Source organism: Pristis pectinata, chromosome 10 (genome assembly GCF_009764475.1).
Source record: "Pristis pectinata isolate sPriPec2 chromosome 10, sPriPec2.1.pri, whole genome shotgun sequence".
NCBI classification, from domain to species: domain Eukaryota; kingdom Metazoa; phylum Chordata; class Chondrichthyes; order Rhinopristiformes; family Pristidae; genus Pristis; species Pristis pectinata.
The window spans coordinates 54,345,642-54,365,523 of record NC_067414.1 but is presented as its reverse complement, the minus strand read 5'-3'; the positions used below and the strand labels follow the sequence as shown (position 1 = coordinate 54,365,523).

Sequence of the window (19,882 nt, the reverse complement as noted above, 5' to 3'; positions counted from 1 at the left end):
TGCAGCAAGTCAAGGTGGCAGCTTACCACTTTCTCAAGGGCAAAGGTATTCTTGTTAGCAAAGCCCATATTCTATAAATTTACAAATGAATGAAAAAAAAATTGCCTACAAACCAACCTATTGTAATATTAACCCTAGAGAATTAGGTATAGGTTTGGCCTTGCATCATTCCAGTTTTTCTGAATCAAGCTACCTTATTTGGAAATCTTGCAAACAGTAATTAAACTTCAATGGCTTGAGACTTCCCACTGGTTAATAGCAGGAAACAATGGCATATACAAGACTGTGTGTCAGGCAACTAGTCTGTCAACATAGTTGAGTTGACAGAAGAGTTAAGTGAGAGTAATAATTGGTAAATCTGGAAGCCTTTCACGTAGGCAACCTACAACCAAAAAGGTGAGACTATATGGTCTCTACAGCAGTTACACACAACTTTTATCAACCATGCCATTTTTGGGGAGTAGATTAAAAAGGATTTGCTGCCTAATTTTGAAAAAATTTATTGAATGAAAATGTATCTTTCCACTGATACATTTAGTACTGTTCTGTCAGTGAGCACTCTTTGTTCACAACATTTTCTCTTTACACTACTTCAGAATTATGAGAACAACTCTAGCTAAGGCTAGGCAAACATTTTCTGGTACATTAATACATTGAACAATTGTAAAACATCAGACAAAGTGTCCAATTTTTGGGATATCTGTTTAAAAACATCTCACAGACAGCATGTTCTTATATCACTTGAACATTAATGTCCTTCACCTCCCACTTCAAGTTCTCTAATTTTGTCTTTCTCCCCCCCCCCAACCCATACTTAAGGAAATGACTCAGACTGTGGTGAGGTTTCCTCATCAGCAAGCCTGCCTCTGATACTTCAGCCAAATAACTCTTCTGCATGAACGTAGTTGCTGAATTGGAATAGGAGTTGCAATCATGAACATCAGAGCCAAGTTTAAATTTGTCCTCATTCAACACACATTCATGACAAGATTGACAGAAAAGTAATCAAAATACTTTGGTAAACTTTATAACTGATGACAGAATATAAAGGGGATCTTTCAGATTTGTATGGCTCAGTACTAAATTGTGCACCTAATTTACCTAATCTGGCATTAGCATAACTCATTGTTTTCACTTTAAATAATTTGCTTTTTCTCTACTCGATTTACTAACTGTGCTGCACATCACTCTTTCACAATAGACTTAAACATAGGAGGGAAATCTAATGAAAATATGCCAGTATGCAGGTTATTTCTTTGCAATGAAATGGAGATCAGAGACCCAAAATGGCAGTGAATGTTTGGCTTCTATATTTCCTTTAGTTTCTCTCTTCGATTTTATAGTTGGTGGTGGAAAGTTACATGCACATAGTCACATCATTACTACGGATTTCCTCCTGCAGATAACCATCTAGGATCAAGCTATCAACATCCACAAAGGACAGGCAATAAATTTAGTTAAGCTAAGATCAGTTCATTTTAACATAAGTTTCAGGCACACATGAATGAAAAGATTAAAAATAAAAACAGTGCAAGTTATTCTCAATCAGACCAAAACATAATTTAATTTACAGATTTTCACCATACATCCATTTTAAAAACTTTAACAAAAAACAGTAACTGTTAATGATTTAAGATTAAATTAATATTATACTGTATCCTTATTCTGAATCCACTCTCTTGCAACCAAACAATAAATCACTTAGAAATGCTTCTCCAGCCTAAATTGCAAGATGGTTAACCAACAAGTCAACCAATCAACTCAGTGCTGTTGTTTCAAAAGGAGACTTGCTCGAACAAAGCTCTATAAACAAGCAGGAAATATTTGAATTGTTTTTTTAAATAGCTTAAAAACAGCAAATTACAATGTAGTAGTCATTTCTCAAAACAAAGGTCAAAGAGAATAAAGATACAAGACCAATTCAAATTCTTACTGATTGTTATATTACAATGAGCACATAAAAAATAGGAGCAGTAGTAGCTCATTCAGTCCTCTGGATCTGTTCCACCATTCAATATGATCATGGCGGATCATTCATTTCAGTGGCGCTCCTGCTTTCTCCAAACAAATTTTAAAAATATACCTACCCCCTTCTTGAATATATTTAATGACCTGGCCTCTACTGCCTTCTGTGATAGTTAATTCCACAAGTTCACCACCCTCCTGGTTTGCCATTTAGAACATGATTTCAGTTCTAACTGGCAATACCATGTATCTTGAGGCTGTGACCACTGATTATGGACTCTCAGCCATCAGGAGCATCCTCCTTGTATCTAGTTTGTCTACTCCCTAGTTTAATTTTCTACAAGATTCTCTCTCATTCTTCTAAACTGATCCAATTTTTCCCCATATGCCAGTCCAGTTGCGGAAATCAGACAAGTAAAGATTTGTTGCACCCCATCCATGGCAAGAACGTCCTTCCCAAGATAGTCAGACCAAAACTGCACACAGAACTCCAAATAGACATCACCAAAATTCTGACTGCTGTAGCAAGACATCCTTGCTCCTGTGCAGAATGTTTTGTAATGAAGGCCAATATACCATTTCACTGTAACTGTAACACCACATTCCGTTATTGTTTTTCCCTTGTACTACCTCGATGTACTGACGTGGTGAAATGATCTATATGGATGGCATGCAAAATGAAGATCATTACTGTACCTTGGTACATGTGACAATAATAAACCAATTACCTTTCCAATTGCTTACTGCAAGTGAACACTAGCTTTCAATGACACCCAGGCCTCATTGTCCTTTCCAATATATCACCATTCAGATAATAACGTCTTCGTTTTTTTTTAAAACCAAACTAGATAATATCACATTCATCTCCATTATACTGCTTCTGCTATGCACTTGCCACTCACTCAACATATCCAAATCATACTGGAGCTTCTTTGCATATTCTTCATTGCTCACATTCCACCAACACCCTACACCCACATCGCCCAGCTTAGCGTTTGGAAACTTGGAAAAGTTACATATATATTGTGAATAGTTGGAGCCCAAATACTGATCCATAAGGCACTCTACCAGCCACTGCTAGCCACCTGAAAAAAGACCCAATTATTCCTATTCCCTGTTTCTTGTCTGTCAACCAATTCTCAATCCATGCCAACTGTGATGAAGGGTCAAACCAAATTAACAATCATACCATGGAAGAGAAATCAATGCCAGCTCTGACAAATGATCTCATGCTTGAAACATGAATTCTGTTTCTCTTTCCACAGATTCTGTCTGACCTGTGCATTTTCAGCTTTTTCTGTTTCATGAATACATTCTTTAAATATTATCCATTCCTGAATGGGTTGACAGTGGATAGGCAAAGTTCCCTATCTATCACAGCTAACTACCACCTCATATCTTCATGGATTCTTTTGTACAAATTCAGGATCCTAGTTTCTGATTCATAACTTTGTTCTCCATCATAATGGAACAATTAAATCTTGGTCACTCTTCCCAAAGGTACTATCAGCAAAACTGTTAATTACTCCTTTCACCCTGCACAATACTCAATCTCGAATAGCCCATTCTCAAGTATGCTCCTCAATGTACTAATCTAAAAAAAAATCAAATGAACACTCCATCAATTTATCATCCACACTATAATCACTAACTTGGTTTGACGAATTTATATGTAAATTAGAGTCTCTCACCACAAACAGCTAAATGCTAGGCAGAGTGAAAAGCCTATTTGACATCCACATTGGACTGCAACTAACCAACTTTACACAGTTCTTCAGGATGTCAGTTTGGTTTTTAACTCTGTTGTGACATAGGTGGCTATTTTTGCTTCCTCCCATGCCTGTTGAGATAAGTTTCTCAAAGAAACAATTGACTTAGCATATGATAAGTAAATTAGTGAGGTGCAAAATTATCTGGTAGTAGGATACTTTTCAATTAACATATCCCACCTGGAATGGAAAAGTGATTCACATGGATTCTGTTTGGAGGCTATTGAAAATTTACTTTTTTTTAAATAAAAAGTTCAAACATACATCAATGGTGAGGGCTCATAAACTCCAATGGGTAAATTTATACTTTCAACTAACTTTGCAAGAAGACCATCTCTTCACATGTACAGCTCGGGGAAGCATGCTAGGTGACCCCAATCAACCATTACTCTCTCTGCTAGCCAGCCAATTCGAGCAATGACATTGGATTAAAGCCACATTTCACTGAACAATTAGTTTTTCTGAAATAAAGTAATTGGAAACTTTATTCATAAAGTAATGCTCAATTAAAATGTTAAAATAATTTCTTGTTCATCAGTCTGTAGCAATGGCAGTAATTTAAAATGAACAACACAAAACTGGCATTATTTATAATCCTATTGTTCTGCCCTTCAGTATATTTGGATAAATGAGAAAAAGGAATAAATGCTGCAATTAAGTAGAGAGACAGAACTGCTGTGCCAAATTACAGAAACAATTTTGAAACAGAAGAACTGTGTAAGACTAACTTCAGTCAGATGTATCCTCTCAATAAAAAAGTCACAAAATTAAATGTTTCATTGCAATAAGCTTACTTTTCAAAGATGGAATGTAAAATGGTAATATGTAAAGAACAGTATGGTTAATTAAATGTTAAACTGTCATATTTCTAGAGAATGAAGTTGTCATTCTATGACTAAATGGCTGCAGTGCTATGAGTCAGAAATTGAGTAGGTGTCCAATTTAATCTGGTTTACATGGCATACGTTGCTTCAAATGCCTGAAAGCAAGTTTTTAAACAAAGAAAACACATCCCAATTGTACTTTAGTGTCAAATACCTTCATTTCAATGAAACAATTCAGCCATTGTTCAGTGGAATCATTAAAAAACAGCTGCTTATAGACAATTGCAATGACTGATTAAATAGCAGTCACAGAGCTTAAAATTGTGCAGTTAAAAATTACAAATAAAAAAAGGCATTTAAATAACAAAATCTGCACCATTCATAATGAATATTTGAATATTTAAAGCTGCTTCTTAATTTTACAATTTATAATGGACACAAAGAATAGTAGTTTGCAGTTAAATATTTTAAACATAAAAACATTACATTAAAATTTTAAAGGATACCTTTAGCAAAGTTTTAATAGGATTCCTTTGCATCTTATTATACATTTTTTTTAAATTCAGTAATGTTAAACCATTAACTTCGAAGGTTCCTAATGCAAGTATCACACTGACAAAGTTTTACACCAATTCCATATTTTAGAAAACAGCTCAGCACATCTTCAATACACGTCTCTGCTGTAGTTATCTTTTGGTAGCAGATTCATTTTATTTTAGTTCTCAAAATGCTATTATCTTAAAATGATATAACAACGTGTGCATTACATTTTGTTGTTCAAGCATAACTTTCAAAAATATCACAGCTTTGGTGATTCATTGAAAGACTAGGGTATAATACCAAATTAATCATTTTAAAAATGGATGTATCATTATGCCAATTGTACAAGAATATAAAAGGTAGAAATGTTCTTATTCTAAACAACTCCACTCGTTCTTCTAGGTAATAATATAACTATATGGCAGTAACTAACAAATTATACTTCCTTTAGCGTCAATACCCTAGATTGCATTCTCCTACCCCTTGACCTCCTTTCTTGCGCATCCCTATCTTATCTTCCTATCTTTCCATACACAGCCAGAACACAATCTTCTCCACCCATTCCACGAAGGCAGTTCCTATATAGCCCAAGGTTCCATCCCTGTGTCCTTGATGATCGTTTAAAAAATTTACCATGTGGCCTTTCCAAACTTCTTCAGCAGTTACATGTCCAGCAGTTCAAGTCTTGTACTGCTCATCCCCCATGTCTTCTATTTCTCCAATTTTCAACACCTCATCCCTTGCCATTTTTCTCAAGTATTGACCATCAGAGCCCTACAGAATTCCCCCCTTAGGCTCTTTTCTCTGCATGAATCAACTGACTAACATTGAAGGCATGACCTGCATTTTAACTTGTACTCCTGTACCCTCACTGATTACTTAGTTTCTGTCAACTTCACCCTCACTTTAAACCCAACCCACATGCATCCACTCTGCAACCTCACAATAATGTGAGTTTCACTGTAAAAGCATTTCTCAAGGCATCCTTAAGAGCATCAGTTTCTTTTTGACATGGTGGCTTCAGTAAAATTGAAAAATTGACACCACTTTGTGCACCGGAAGGTCCTGCCACAGCAATTTTCTTTATGTTTTAGTGATGCTCACTGAGGAATAAAAATTGGTCAGGGAACCAGAGATAATCTCCCTGTTCTTTTTCCGAAGAATGGCATACCATCTTTTACATCCAGCTGAGAGGGTACATTTGGCCTTGGTTTAATATCTTCTCTGAAAGACAGCATTTCTGACAATACAGTCATCATTCAGTGCATATGAATGTCAGCCTATATTCTTGTGCTTAAATTTCTGGAGTGAGACTTGAACCCATATTTAGTAACTCAGAGACAAGAGTCTTCCAAAATGAGCCATAGATGACAACTTTCCAAACTGCTTTTTGCTGAGTTTCGTTTTGACAACTTTCCCTGGCAATGTACATGAAGTTATTTCTCTTAAGTTAACTGCAATTCACAAGAGATTGCATCCACAAAATCTTCTTGAAGTCCAAATTAGACCTTATCCACAAGATCTTACCTTAGATTGGGTAGTGCTTCTTACCCAGTACTCTGACTTGAACCGACCTAAATTTGATTGCACATTCCAATAAATATTCACAGGCCCAATGTTACAACAGCTTTATTTGAACCTTTCAAGAATGAGAGCTGTGGATACCATTGGCCAAAGCCCAAACACTATGGAAGTACGAGTTATTAATTGGCAAGTCAATTTGCCAGTCACTTAGAAAAATAGTGGTCAAATCCATTGCTCCCATGTAACTGGAAACGGAAAGTCTGGTGAAATCTTAAACAATGGGAGAGCACCCTCTTATTAAGGTTAGCACTAACTGCTAGGCTCAGTAGTTTAAAGGAATTTAACCCTTAGCTTGGACAGTGGTACCATTCATTGGTAATTTCTGTTATGAATTATTGTGAAGTAGATTGAAATTTGCAAAGAACATTATTCTAGCTACATATTACTTGTAAATATGCTAGCATACAACTGGCTTTCCCAAAGAATGGAGGCAGGATTAAATTCATATAACAAATGGTTTTATTAATGCAACCTTCAGATCAAGTTATCATTTGAGAAATACCAAGCAATAAGACTAAAATGGCGAAAGGGAACATAGGATCTGCTCATAGGAGAGAAGGGTGATGCTAAAACCGAAGGAATATCTGACAATGCAAAATCTGCAACAGGACAGTGTGAAAATGGGCACAGTCTCAATCACAAATCTTTCAGAACACTTTTTCATTTCTTTCTTTTCACCCATGTTTCTGACAAGTGAAGATCCTCCAAATTTTGCTTTTAACCTGGGAAATAATCATCACCCCTCCCCTATCCAACTCATATCAACACACTCAGACTTTAAACCTTCTCCCTTTTTCCACAGTTGCCTGTGTCTTCTGTAACAATTTCACCTCCAACTTTGTCCTTAACTCTGTTTTTCATTCTTTTCACTTCCCTATTACATTTCTCTTCACATTATATCCTCACAATCTAGCCATAGGCACACCCAGAAATCTGCTGTTTAATCTTTGATAATGCTCCTACCAGAGGAGTTTCTCACCATTGTGTCCAACTTCCATAACGGCTCAGGTTTCCCTTTCCTTTCTTTTCTCCCCCTTCTGACTGGCTTTCTGGTAACTTTCAGTTTGATATCAACTTTATGTGACAAGTCCATAATATGCTCTGCTGGAGTAGAGGGCAGGGAGAGAATAACCAAAGCTGTACTCACTCATACAGTTAAAACAAAAAAGGTATATGGAATTAAACACCCAAGTTACAGAATTGGTACTGTAAACTACCAACAGCAGAAGTGGAAATGTAAATTCTTTGTTCAGCCATGGTGAATGACCGGAATCTCAAAGGCCACCAAGAATCCTTACGCCTATTTAATAAAGAATAGCATCTTCTTGTTATTAAAAATTTTTATTCTCTCCACAGCACTTTTAACAAAGCACAGAGTACCTCCTATATAACAAAAAGCCCCAACTCAATTTTTTTTAATTTGACTGCATAACCAGATTACATTTCAAAATATTTCATTTAGTCCAAAGCATTTTAAATCATCCTAAAAATAGACTGCTGACTTTTTAAGGTATACTTGAGAATTACAATGTATCCATATGAATGGTTGCATACGATGTACAGAATGCAATGAATGTATGACGCAGAGTTACGTGATTAACCACCTTTTTTAAAATTTAATTAGTGTTATTATTTTACTGTTGATTCATAATATGCACATGGCTTGTAAGTTAATTGTATTTGAAGTAAATATCCAAAATAAAAAAATCATATTCTAGAACCAAAGTTTAAATTCAAGACAACCTTATTTCCATGTGAATTTTTTTGCAAGGTGTGCAGCATCAAAATGAACTGCAAACTTCCTCTTAGATTTTCAATTCAGTATGATATTTATTGCCAACACATGCAGTCGAAAGAAATTTCATTCATTTATTAGCAAATTAGGTTGTTGGGACTGTGTTTTCAAAACAATTATTAATGAAGCTACCAAGCAGCAAAGACCCCCAAAAATGCAAAATAAATAACCAGTTCTTATGATCAGATTGGTTAAAAAATATTGACTAATATATTAGTAAAATAAGGTAACAAGAGTGCTTAAGCCCACTACAGAAGGAACACATCATCTCTACTTGAAGTTTGTGAGATACCAATTTCCAGTGTAGATTTTGTGCTCAAATCCACTGATGAATTTGAACCTGTAATCTTTCAGCCCAGGTGATAAAATGCTACCATATAACCCAACCTATTACTTCAGTATAAATCAATATGCATTGAAGCAAAATATTCAGTCTTCACAGTTGTTTGTAAATCTCACTTTTTATAATTTAAGATACTTAATGAAGCCACACCTATAGTTCTGAATTTCACAACAGTTTAAGATGACAAAAGGGAAAACAATACAAATCAAGGGCAGTGATGAATTTTAAATATTTATAGTGTATACATACAACATAACTGAGTAAGATTCTCCACAGCACAACAGGTTTTTATTTCTCAATGGTAGGAGTGGAGACTGGAGGTAGTATGTGATTTATTTAGAATTTATAGAGAAAGCAAGAAGAAACACAAGACTAAAAATATGGTACAATAGTAGGCTTGGTCTTGAGCCCTTTATTAATAGTTTACCGTTCCAACACTTACTCTGCTATATATGAAACTATGCTTCACTCTTGCCAAGATATATAGCTCATCCACTCCTACTGACTCAACTGGTAAAGGCCACCTGCATCTACCTCTTCTATTCTTCATCACTCACATCTTCTAATCCCACATCAATCTACATGCTCCTCTGGGATTTACTCTAGCCCCTTCCATTCCACTCCTGCCCCTCCCCAAATGACTCACAAATCAAATTCTGTCTATGCATTATTATGATGCCTCTATAAGCATCTTTCCTGTTAAGCCATGGTTACCTTTCCAAAGTGAAATCCTTTATAACTGCACCAATTATAATTCAGCACCACACTACTCAGCTCCCTGGATTTCTCTGCTACCTCTGATATGATCACTGTGTATCCCTATTCAATGTTTCTATTTCATTGTCCAAATAAATGGACTTGTCCCAATTTGATCCTCTATTTATCAATTTGATCTGTCTCACTAATCATAGGTAGAACATCTGCAACAGTAGTTTCTCTTTCCAACTCACATTGTTATCTCTGGAATCTTCTAGAGTTACAATCCAGGCCTCTCTTTTCTTATCTATAAGATGCACCTTAACAATCAATTTCAGATTCAACATCTGACCACATCCTCATATATCTGCAGGGAAAGAAAACAGAAGATATAGAGGAGAAAAACAACTACAACTCCAAGCATTTCTAAAGTACTATGAACAAAAGAAATATCTTAAGATGTTTCAGAGTCATAAGGTGGAATATCAAGCATAAAAGAAAAATATTTGGAGGAGTAACTATAGACTTAGTTAAAGAGGATTATAAAAGAGTCTTAGAGAATAGGTTTAGGAAGAAAATCTATGGGAATCCATAGTAATAGAGTCATACAGCACTTCGGCCCAAGTGGTCCATGCCGACCAAGATTCCCATCTAAGCTAGTCCCATTTGCCTGCATTTGGCCCATATCTCTCTAAGCCTTTCCTATCCATGTACCTGTCCACCTGTCCTTTAAATGTTCTTACTATACCTGCCTCAACCACTTCCTCTGTCAGCTCATTCCACATATGGACCACCCTCTGGGTGAAAAAGTTGCCCCTCAGATTCCTATTAAATCTCTCCTCTCTCACCCTAAACCTATGAGCTTTAGTTCTTGATTCCCTAACCCTGAGAAAAAGACTGTGTGCACTCACTCTATCAATGCCCCTCATGATTTTATATACCTCTATAATATCACCCCTCATTCCCCTACACTCCAATGAATAAAGTTCCAGCCTATTCAACCTCTCTCCATAACTCATTCCCTTGAGTGTCAGCAACATTCTCATAAATCTCCTCTGCACTCTTTCTAGCTTAATGGCAACTTTGCAATAGCAGAGTGACCAAAACCGAACACAATATTCCAATGTGGCCTATCCCCAAGATATCCTTATTAATTATCATGGTTCCAAAATTTCCAAGTACCTTATAATTTATATATGACCTCTACTTGAAATGGAAAAAGAGCTTATCATTTTTATGGCAAACTTTCTCCATGTAAGTGATTGCATAAAATTAGCTTAGACTAATTAATTTATAAGGAATTTTTGGAAACACAATCCAAAAAAGTGAATAGTCACATTGTTGGCAAGTACAATTTTTTTTTGTATTTTACACATTCAGCCTCATGTTTCCTATAAAGCTGAAGTGACTGTGATAGAACAATGATTAATTTTTAAAAGAGAGATAAGAGAAACAAAGGACTGCAGATGCTGGAATCTAGACGAAAAACACAATTGACGCTGGAGGAACTCAGCAGGCCAGGCAGCATCCATGGAGAAAAGCAGGCGGTCAACGTTTCAAGTCAGAACCCTTCTTCAGGACTGAAGATAGGTAAAGCCCAATATATAGGAGGGAAAAGCAGAGCAGTGATAGGTGGACAAAAGAGGGGAGGAGGGGTGGGCACAGGGTGGTGATAGGTAGATGCAGGTAAGAGATAGCGATAGGCAGGTGTGGTGGAGGAGGAGAGAGCAGATCCACTGGGGGATGGGTAAAAGGTAAGAAGAGAGAGGAAAATAAAGGCTAAGGAAGGGAAGAGGAGAAGAAGCATGGTGAGGGGAGGGGGGGCATTACCTGAAGTGGGAGAATTTAATATTCATGCCATTAGGCTGCATGTTTTAATTTCTAAAACATTTATTAATAATTTATTCATAAATTAATTCCATGCAGCAATTCACAAATATTATGACAAATTAATTTAAAATGTTATTAGCAAAATTGTATATGTTGCAAAACATCCAAATTTGGAAACCCTTTTACAGAACACCAATCATCATCTACTAATCAGCTAGTACAATTTGTAAAATTTGTGGCAACAAATAACTCACTATTTTTGTGCTTAATCCAATTCTTCAAACACACGTTTAAAGGTCTTCTATCTTTTACAAAAAAATACAACTTTTGGTTCAAGTTCTTTAATGAACCTGCATAGCATTACTAAAAACACCATATATTAACAATGCAATAGGTGACCACCCTCCTAAAATATCAACTTTAAAAGCATTTGAAAACAATAGTCCACAATTTGCTGTCATATGAACAGAGACTTAGTGGAGCTTGTTATTACTTATACTCAAGTACCAAGGCAATGCCAAGCTGAACATATCAATTCAAAGTTCCTGTCCAAAATCTGCCATTCCTAGCAAAAATGGCAACTCACAACCTCTCCATCTCATAACTGGAATGCGTAAGTTGTTTTACAGTTGCATCATACAGAAAATGCTGGAGGAACTAAGTTCCTCCAGTATTTTGTGTGTGTTGCTTCAGATTCAAGCATCTGTAGGATCCCTTTTGTTTTTGTTTTACAGTCACTTTACTTGCACAGTAATTAACAAATAAACTTGCCACAGCAAGTTCCATCAAGAATTTCAAATGCAGGTGCTGATTTCCATCAATCAACCAATGTTAACAAATACAGTAAAACTCCAATAAACCACTATCCTATCATTCAAAAATATTAATGGTTTGGCATCTGGCTCCCTGGGTAATGTTTCCTGCCCTCCCTTTAAACTCACTGAACACCACTGTGTACTTTCTAAACATAAACCAAATTAAAAGTATGTTGGGGTACTAATAGTGAATAATATGCAATAATTTGGAAAATCTGCCTGCCCAGTATCACCAAAGTCCTGAGCCTGCTGGATTAACGGAACTTCACTGTATTAACTATGACCAATATGCAATCTCATCCCTTCAGCTTTCATTTTTAGGCTAGGAATTCTAAAAACTGTTTTTTAAACTTCTTAGCCACTTTTTCTCTCTTGCAACATAATCTTTCTTATTTTTACCATTAATTTAGCCTCTGCATTCAATTTGAAGTGCAGGTGCAATTCGAAGTAAAAGCTTAACATTAGCAACCTAAAGTACATCTAATGTACAATCAGCGTATCCAATATAATAATTGGAAAATAAGGGTTATTATGTAGCATACTGTAAAGTGAGAAACAAATATCAAGTAATTGAGATAAACAAATAATTTACTCATTATTATCAATTCCTGAAGTGCCAAGGAAAGTGCCCACTTGGTGGGTTTGTGCAGAAAAGCTGGAAAACCAATAAATGACCATTGTTTGCCAGATACCTCAAATTACTATTTAAAAAAAACATGTTTCTGAAGTAACATAGGAGCAGTGGTAGTTAACATATTGGTTGGTAGATTTTACAAAACAGAAGTTCACATAATGACAAACCATTAGTCAGGAAACCTAAGTCAAGGAGAAGTAGCACATTAATTATTTTGCATTTGCTGAGTCCTCCTAACATAGGAAAACATCTGAGATCTCAACAAATAAAAGGAGTTCAGTAGGTGGAGGTGAAAGTACATTGCAACAGCCAAATAGCAATGACTTGGAAAAATGAGTAATGAGTGCTTGCTCTAATGTGTCAGAGCAGACAGCTCACAACTTTGGATTATTGGAATTTGAGTAAGATGGAATAGGTAGGCCTGTAGGAGAGAAACTGAATCAGTTCAGAAAGAAATAAGAGCCATGAAAGAGCAAAAAAAAGGAAAGATTGAGCGAGCAAAAGTGAAGTGACAAAGAGAGTGTGAAAGGGGAAGGGGAGGAGCTGCAGAGACAGCAAGAATAGTGCGAGGGAAATGAAGCTGTGTCATTGTCCTGACACTAGCTTTAATCTTTCTTGCCACGATACTGCTCCTTACCTCCGAAAAAATTTCCAATGGGAGTAGAGCTAATCTTCAGAATAAAGGGGAAACCATTCAACCTATGGAGATTGAACTCCCAAACCAAGCTCACTGAAACCTCAGTAGTCATGCTAAGGTATGCAGATAATGCTTGCATTTGTGCACATTGCAAGCCATCTTCCTTCAAAAACAATGCAACATCCCCCTGAAACTTCAGAATCCCTAGCTCAAGACTGCTCAAAGTGGAGCAGCAGAACTTGGGATTGTATTGAGAACCACGAATCTATGCATCAGATGCACAGAGAGGTCCTGCATACGTGGCAGAAGGAGTACACCACCTTACAAATTGCCCACACAGTCAGGCAGTTTCCACACTGGCTTCGGTCAACCTCAAACACACAAAACAAGAAAAGAACCAAGTCATCCCTCATCAGAGGGACTGCCTAAAGTGAAGAATATGAGAGAAGGGTGGAGAAAGTGTCCGTAAGAGACAAAGCAAAGAGCTTGTTACATAAGTTTTCAAGATCAACTCACAATGACATTAAGTACATTCCCAAGATTGAGAACAGGAAGAAAATACAGCAAATCAAATAAATGTTCTCAATTTGTGAATCCTGAACCAGAGAAGTTTTTGTTAATGTAAAACTTATCATTGGTCATACAGCTGGCAAATGTTGAAACAGCAATGGAACCTACAATGGGAAAGTAGAATTAAATATTGTTAACATACCTGTGAAAGCTGACTGTGCTTACAGAGATTGATACAAAAATGCTGAAGATGAATCCTTAGGAACACAGCGTATGGTCATCTGAGATAAAATGTAATTAGAAGCAGAAGGCCATTCAGCCCCTCAGGCTTCCTCTGTCATTTATTTAAAATTATGGCTGATTTGATTGCCACCTCAATTCCATATTCCTGTCTACTAGCAAAAACTTTTCATCCTCTTGCTTATCAAGTATCTTTCTAGCTCTGACTTTAAAATATCAAAAACTCCATTTCCACCTCCCATTGAGGAAGAAAGTTCCAAACATTCACAACCACCTGTGAAAAGAAAAAAGAGTCACCTCATCTCTGCCATAAAAAAAACTTGTTTTTAAACAAATCCCTGGTTCTAGAACCACCCTCAAGAGGCAACATCCTCCTCACATCCACAACATCAAGACTCGTCAAGACCTTAGTACGTTTTAATTATGTCCCCTCTCACTCTTCTAAACTAGTGGATATAACCTCGCCTGTCCAATCTTTCATTAGAAAACAACCTAGCCATTTCATGTATTAATCTGGTAAACCTTTTCTCAACTGCTTTCAATTCATGAGCATTATTCCTTGGATAAAGAGTTCAATATCGTACATAGTCTTCTACATCTAATGCCACACTACAAATGAAGTATAGGCTCCCTACTTTTGTCTTCAGTTCCCCAATCAGTAACATTCTGTTACCTTTCCCAATTACTTGCTTTACCTGCAAACTAGCCTTTTGCAAATCAAGAACTCGGGCACTCAGATCCCTTTTGCACTCAGACCTCTGCAACCTCTCAGCATTTAGATGCAAGGCTTCTCTTTCAATTATTTCAGCAAAAATGGACCATTTCACATTTTCCCGTATTACTCTACATTTGCCAGATCTTTAACCCATCTACCCTTAATTATCTGGAATTGAAAGTCAACAGTGCTGTAAAGATGGTTCCTGAAAGAGTAGTAACAGCAGAGTCAATTTAACCTGGTAGATATATCAGGAATAAAGACTGATTAGGTCAAAATGTTGATTATTAGCAACTTTTGTCAACCTGAACAATAAGTCCAAGAACAAACAAATCATTAATCAAAGCTTAAATCAAGGAAAAGCAGTATAATAAGGGTCAAGAGGAAACTCTCAGGAGAAAGATATTGACAGTCTTAAAGTAACAAGTGGCCACCAAAGATGGTCAAATTTAATGGACAAAAGCATTCACTTCTCATTCATTGCCCATGTTGATGATTATGAGATCATTTTTGGCCATCAGATATTTTAGCCTGATAGTTAATTCTGGACTAGATTTTTGATATAACAAAAGTAAAAGAAATAGTAATGATTTCAAGTCAAACATAATTTTCAAATACAATTATTTTTAAAGGAACATTTTTGAAGTGGAAATGGAATGCCAGTTCCAGCACTCTTTTATCTCATTCGCTGACTGAATTCTAGTGTAGGAACCCAAACATGTGGTCCATTTCAGGCCTAGGTATTTGGCCCCTGGACCAGAGAATGCAAAATACTTTGTATTTACATTTTGTATCCATAAATTATCTTGCTTGACATTTTAGACCTGAGGACTATCATTAAATGTTGTTACCTCATTACCTCGTTGCCACGACATACTTTTAAGATTAGAAGGGGGGCACGTTTAAAGGTGATGTGAGGGGGAATTTTTTTTAAACGCAGAGAGTGGTAGATGCTTGGAATAGGTTACCAGGGGTAGTAGTGGAAGCAGGCAGTTTGTTGGAGTTTAAGAGGCTTTTAGATGGACACATAAATATACACATGACATAAGTGTAAATTAGTATCAAGATCAGCATAACATCATAGGCTGTATGGCCTGTCCAGTGTTGTTCTATGTTCTATTGATGAGTAAATACTAAGACATGATTAATTAATATCAACAAATCAATCTGAAAACTACTGATATCAAGATTTTAAACTTTACCTGGCGCCAAAGCATTAGAAATTTACCGCAGAACTTTTTAAGTTTGAGCAATGGACTCCAATGTTGTTCTTCAATCTGCAAATCTAAGTTGCACAAGGGAAGACCGAAGTGAATGGCCCTCCATCCAGTTTGTTCCAATCTTCTACTTCTTTTGCAAAGTCAAAACCAGTCACTTCAAGGAATGCCTCATTGGTACAGAAATATGCTGTGCCACTCAACTAGTGTTAGACTTCCATATTATAACAAACAACAGTAAACCAGAGCAAGATAACTGAGATGCGTTACTTTCTCACATATTACATTATAGCATTACAGTAAATCTTCTGACAATACACTGTCCGATTGGAAACCTAGATGGATTGGGTATTTAACTCAAAGGGTGCTGATTGCCGTAAATTCCTTATCACACCAGAGCACCTTTAGCATTTAGGGCCGCAGTATGCACTCCTTTGAATGCACCAGGGCCCTGGTTATCAAACTCCTTTAAAACCAATGAGGGCCCAGTTCCTACACTCTTTTGAATGCACCTGCACCCCATTTCCTGCGCTCCATGAAACTTACTGAGGCAGGTTTTCCTGCAGACCCTCAGAACTCACCATGCTCTCTTGAAATGTACCATGTCCAGCTTCCCATGCTCCCTTTAATCTCACTGTGGCCCTATTAACCATGTCCCCTCAAACATTTCATTTGCTGAAAAATGTGATACTACAGCACCAATCTAATAAGAAGAAAATTAAAAGCATGTTGAAGTATTAATTGGAATAGCTTCCAATGGTCCAGAAAATTTGCGTCCAGCATTACGAAAGCCCCAATATTCAGAGTTTTACTCAATGTAGTTTAATGAGTACTGATTTTATTAAAGCACTGTATGTTAAAAACTACAATAAATTTTACACATCGAAATATTTTTTAACCAACTCTATATTTCACATGCTTTCACCCAAAGCAAACATTTTTTGTGCACCAATGCTTATTCTACAGATGAAGCTTCAAATTCTCAAAAAAGATTCTTAATGCCACATGGTGGAAATGTATTTGTATATGTTTTTAATGATTTAAATGTATAGGCTGTGACAGGCAATAAAATGCTAAGCTGTTGCTGCTAGCAACTGATATCTAAGGAAGCCTTAATTTGAAATTAAAAAGAAAATGGCAGTATTCAGAAAAAAGTACCACTATTTGCAGGTTTTATCCAAATTTACAACAGTTAACGTTTTTACCCCATTACAAGAACTTTTGTTCCATTTCAACTTCCCATGAGCCTTTTTCTTTCCTGTCATGCATGCGTACAAGTGATCTCAATTAAAGACCTCCACGAAGGCAGGAGAAATCAGGCAGACGTTGTAACCAAATGGAACAGGAAACCATTATTTTTGTTAATGCACTGACAAACCTGTCAGCCCAAATACAGTACTGAGCTGCCAAAACTAACTTTGATCTTTCATTTTTTTTTTTACAGAGATTTATTTTGGTGGTTTGTCCCTCCATGCCTGTTATGAGTCTCTTTTTATGTGTAGTACAATATCGGCTTCACCATTATCGGATGTACAATCAATGAGGTCCAATTCTGGCTTCCAGTGTCTATAACACTGACAAGGTGTAATAGACTTTGTCCCTTTTGTTATGGTCAAACAAAATCAAAATTGCAGAAAAATTTTCAAAAGATTAATTAGATACTTACAAATTTCCTTAAAAAATAACCTTCAATTTAGATCACAAATATCATGAACCAAAATGTCAATGATTCGTCAGTGCAAAATACAACTGATTCAACAAAATTAGGGAGCAAAAATTACCTTTGCCATCCACTTGTGTAAGATTATAACAATGGAATAATCAAAGGAAAAATGCCAATATTCAGACTGAGAGTATTCTTTGATAAACAAAGACGACTTTGGAAAATAAGACCCACAGTCCAAAATATAGATTCTGATGGCATTCAAACAGAATGAAAACTGAGAAAAAGAAAGTCAAAATGCTGTGCCTCCCATCACTGTTCAATTTTTCATTATTTTTTAGAAGAGTAACCTTCAGCTAATTTTAAGGTATTCTTTTTAAAAAAATAAATCTCTTCTTTAAACTACTGAAGGTCCAGTATGTGTAAAGGATGAGGTACAGAATATGGAATTTTTTGATTTTCACAATTTTTACATTCCATTTTCCTCTTCAATTCAAAATGTTTCTTTTATTACATTTTAACTCTGTTAAACATACAAGTGCAAAGTTAAATTTTCAAATCACCTATCTTTTTTTTTGCAGCTCACACTTTCACACAGAAGTCAACAGGTGGAAAAATCCCCCACCAGTATAGCTCATTCATGAAAAACTCCCTCAGTCTGTTATGCTCTTTCAGAGGTTTATTTAAGGATAACCTGTCTCATTGGAAAATAGTCTAGTCATTGTGCTTCCAAATACAAAGATAAAAAGAAAAATAACTTTGAATACAAATATACAAGGCTGAAATTTACCGTGACGAATTAATCACTATGAATTTTGCATGCGCTTACACTCTGATCTATCATTTGCCAATTTCCTCTAATATGGATAAATATCAATGTTTTACACTGTTCATGAAACATGCAAAATGCAAATAATGTACATACGTGTTAATTTGTGACTAACAAAATGCATCAAAAACACATATAGGCAAATTTAAAACTAACGTTATTTGTTGTACACCAAAACACTAAATCCTTTGTGTGGCTGAACATGTCAACTCATTACAAATAAGTTATACTTAGGTTGAATATCATAATAAATATTTTGCATGGCTTGTTTACATACATCATAGTCTGAAGTTCTGCAATGAAGCTGGTCGACTTTGCTGATCCCTTCCCGCTGCTAGATGCCGTGTTCCCTCCAGCTGACATGGGACTGGCTGCATTACTACTCATCTGGAAAACACAATGGCAATATAAACTATAGTATATGCTTCCAAGAGGGGCTATATGTGCATATATCGTTGGAACTGGAAGGGCAGATTTAGCTAAAAGGATCCTGGGCTTCATAAATAGAGGCACTGAGTACTTAAGCAAAGAAGTTATGATAAACCTTTACAAAATACTGATTCAGTGGAGTGTTATACACAGTAGTGTAGTGGTTAGCATAACGCTTTACAGCGCCAGCGATCCGGGTTCATTTCCCGCCACTCTCTGTAAGGAGTTTGTACGTTCTCCCTGTGTCTGCGTGGGTTTTCTCCAGGTGCTCCAGTTTCCTCCCACATTCCAAAGATGTACGGGTTAGAAAGTTGTGGGCATACTATGTTGCCGCCCGAAGCATGGCAATACTTACGGGCTGCCCCCAGAATACTCTACGCAAAAGATGCATTTCACTGTGTGTTTTGATGTACATGTGACTAATAAAGAAATCTTAGCTTATCTTATTCAAGGCTGAGGTACATTTCTGGCCTGGAAAACAGTCAAAAGCTATAGAAACAGACAGAAAATTGGAGTTGGGGCAAAGATCAGTACAGCCATAACCCTGAGCAGATAACTGGCTCTAGGGGCCCTGTGGTCTATGCCCGTTTTCATTTCCTTAACAGGACTGCCAGAAGAGTCATAAATGACATGAGGATTTTCAATGACGCAGTTAGTGGTTTGGTTCTTGAATGCCAAAGTGGGCAATGGAGGCAAATTCAATTGTAGCTTCAAGACAGCTGAACAGGAAAAAACATAGGAATATGGGATGAGGGCAGAGAGAGATTTGCTCTCACATACTGCCAGCAAGGAATCAATGTGCAAATGCCCCACTTGTGTGCTGTAATCCTTCTGCTATTCTGTGAAC

The 19,882-nt window shown here is 36.5% G+C and overlaps 2 protein-coding genes across 7 annotated transcripts in view; one reads left to right on the top strand and one right to left on the bottom strand.

Moving 5' to 3' along the window:
- The window catches only part of runx2a (RUNX family transcription factor 2a), a 140,651-nt gene that overhangs the window by 34,467 nt on the left and 86,302 nt on the right, over positions 1-19,882 (top strand). The window lies entirely within an intron of this gene.
- supt3h (SPT3 homolog, SAGA and STAGA complex component) overlaps positions 1-19,882 on the bottom strand; it is a 320,780-nt gene that overhangs the window by 284,719 nt on the left and 16,179 nt on the right. For 5 of the 6 annotated variants that reach the window (XM_052024365.1, XM_052024364.1, XM_052024362.1 and 2 more), the window contains one exon: positions 18,884-18,993. The exons of the other annotated variant lie outside the window; for it this stretch is intronic. In XM_052024365.1, coding sequence (XP_051880325.1) covers positions 18,884-18,993 — 110 coding nt within the window. The remainder of the gene's footprint in view (positions 1-18,883; positions 18,994-19,882) is intronic. 6 annotated transcript variants of the gene reach the window in all.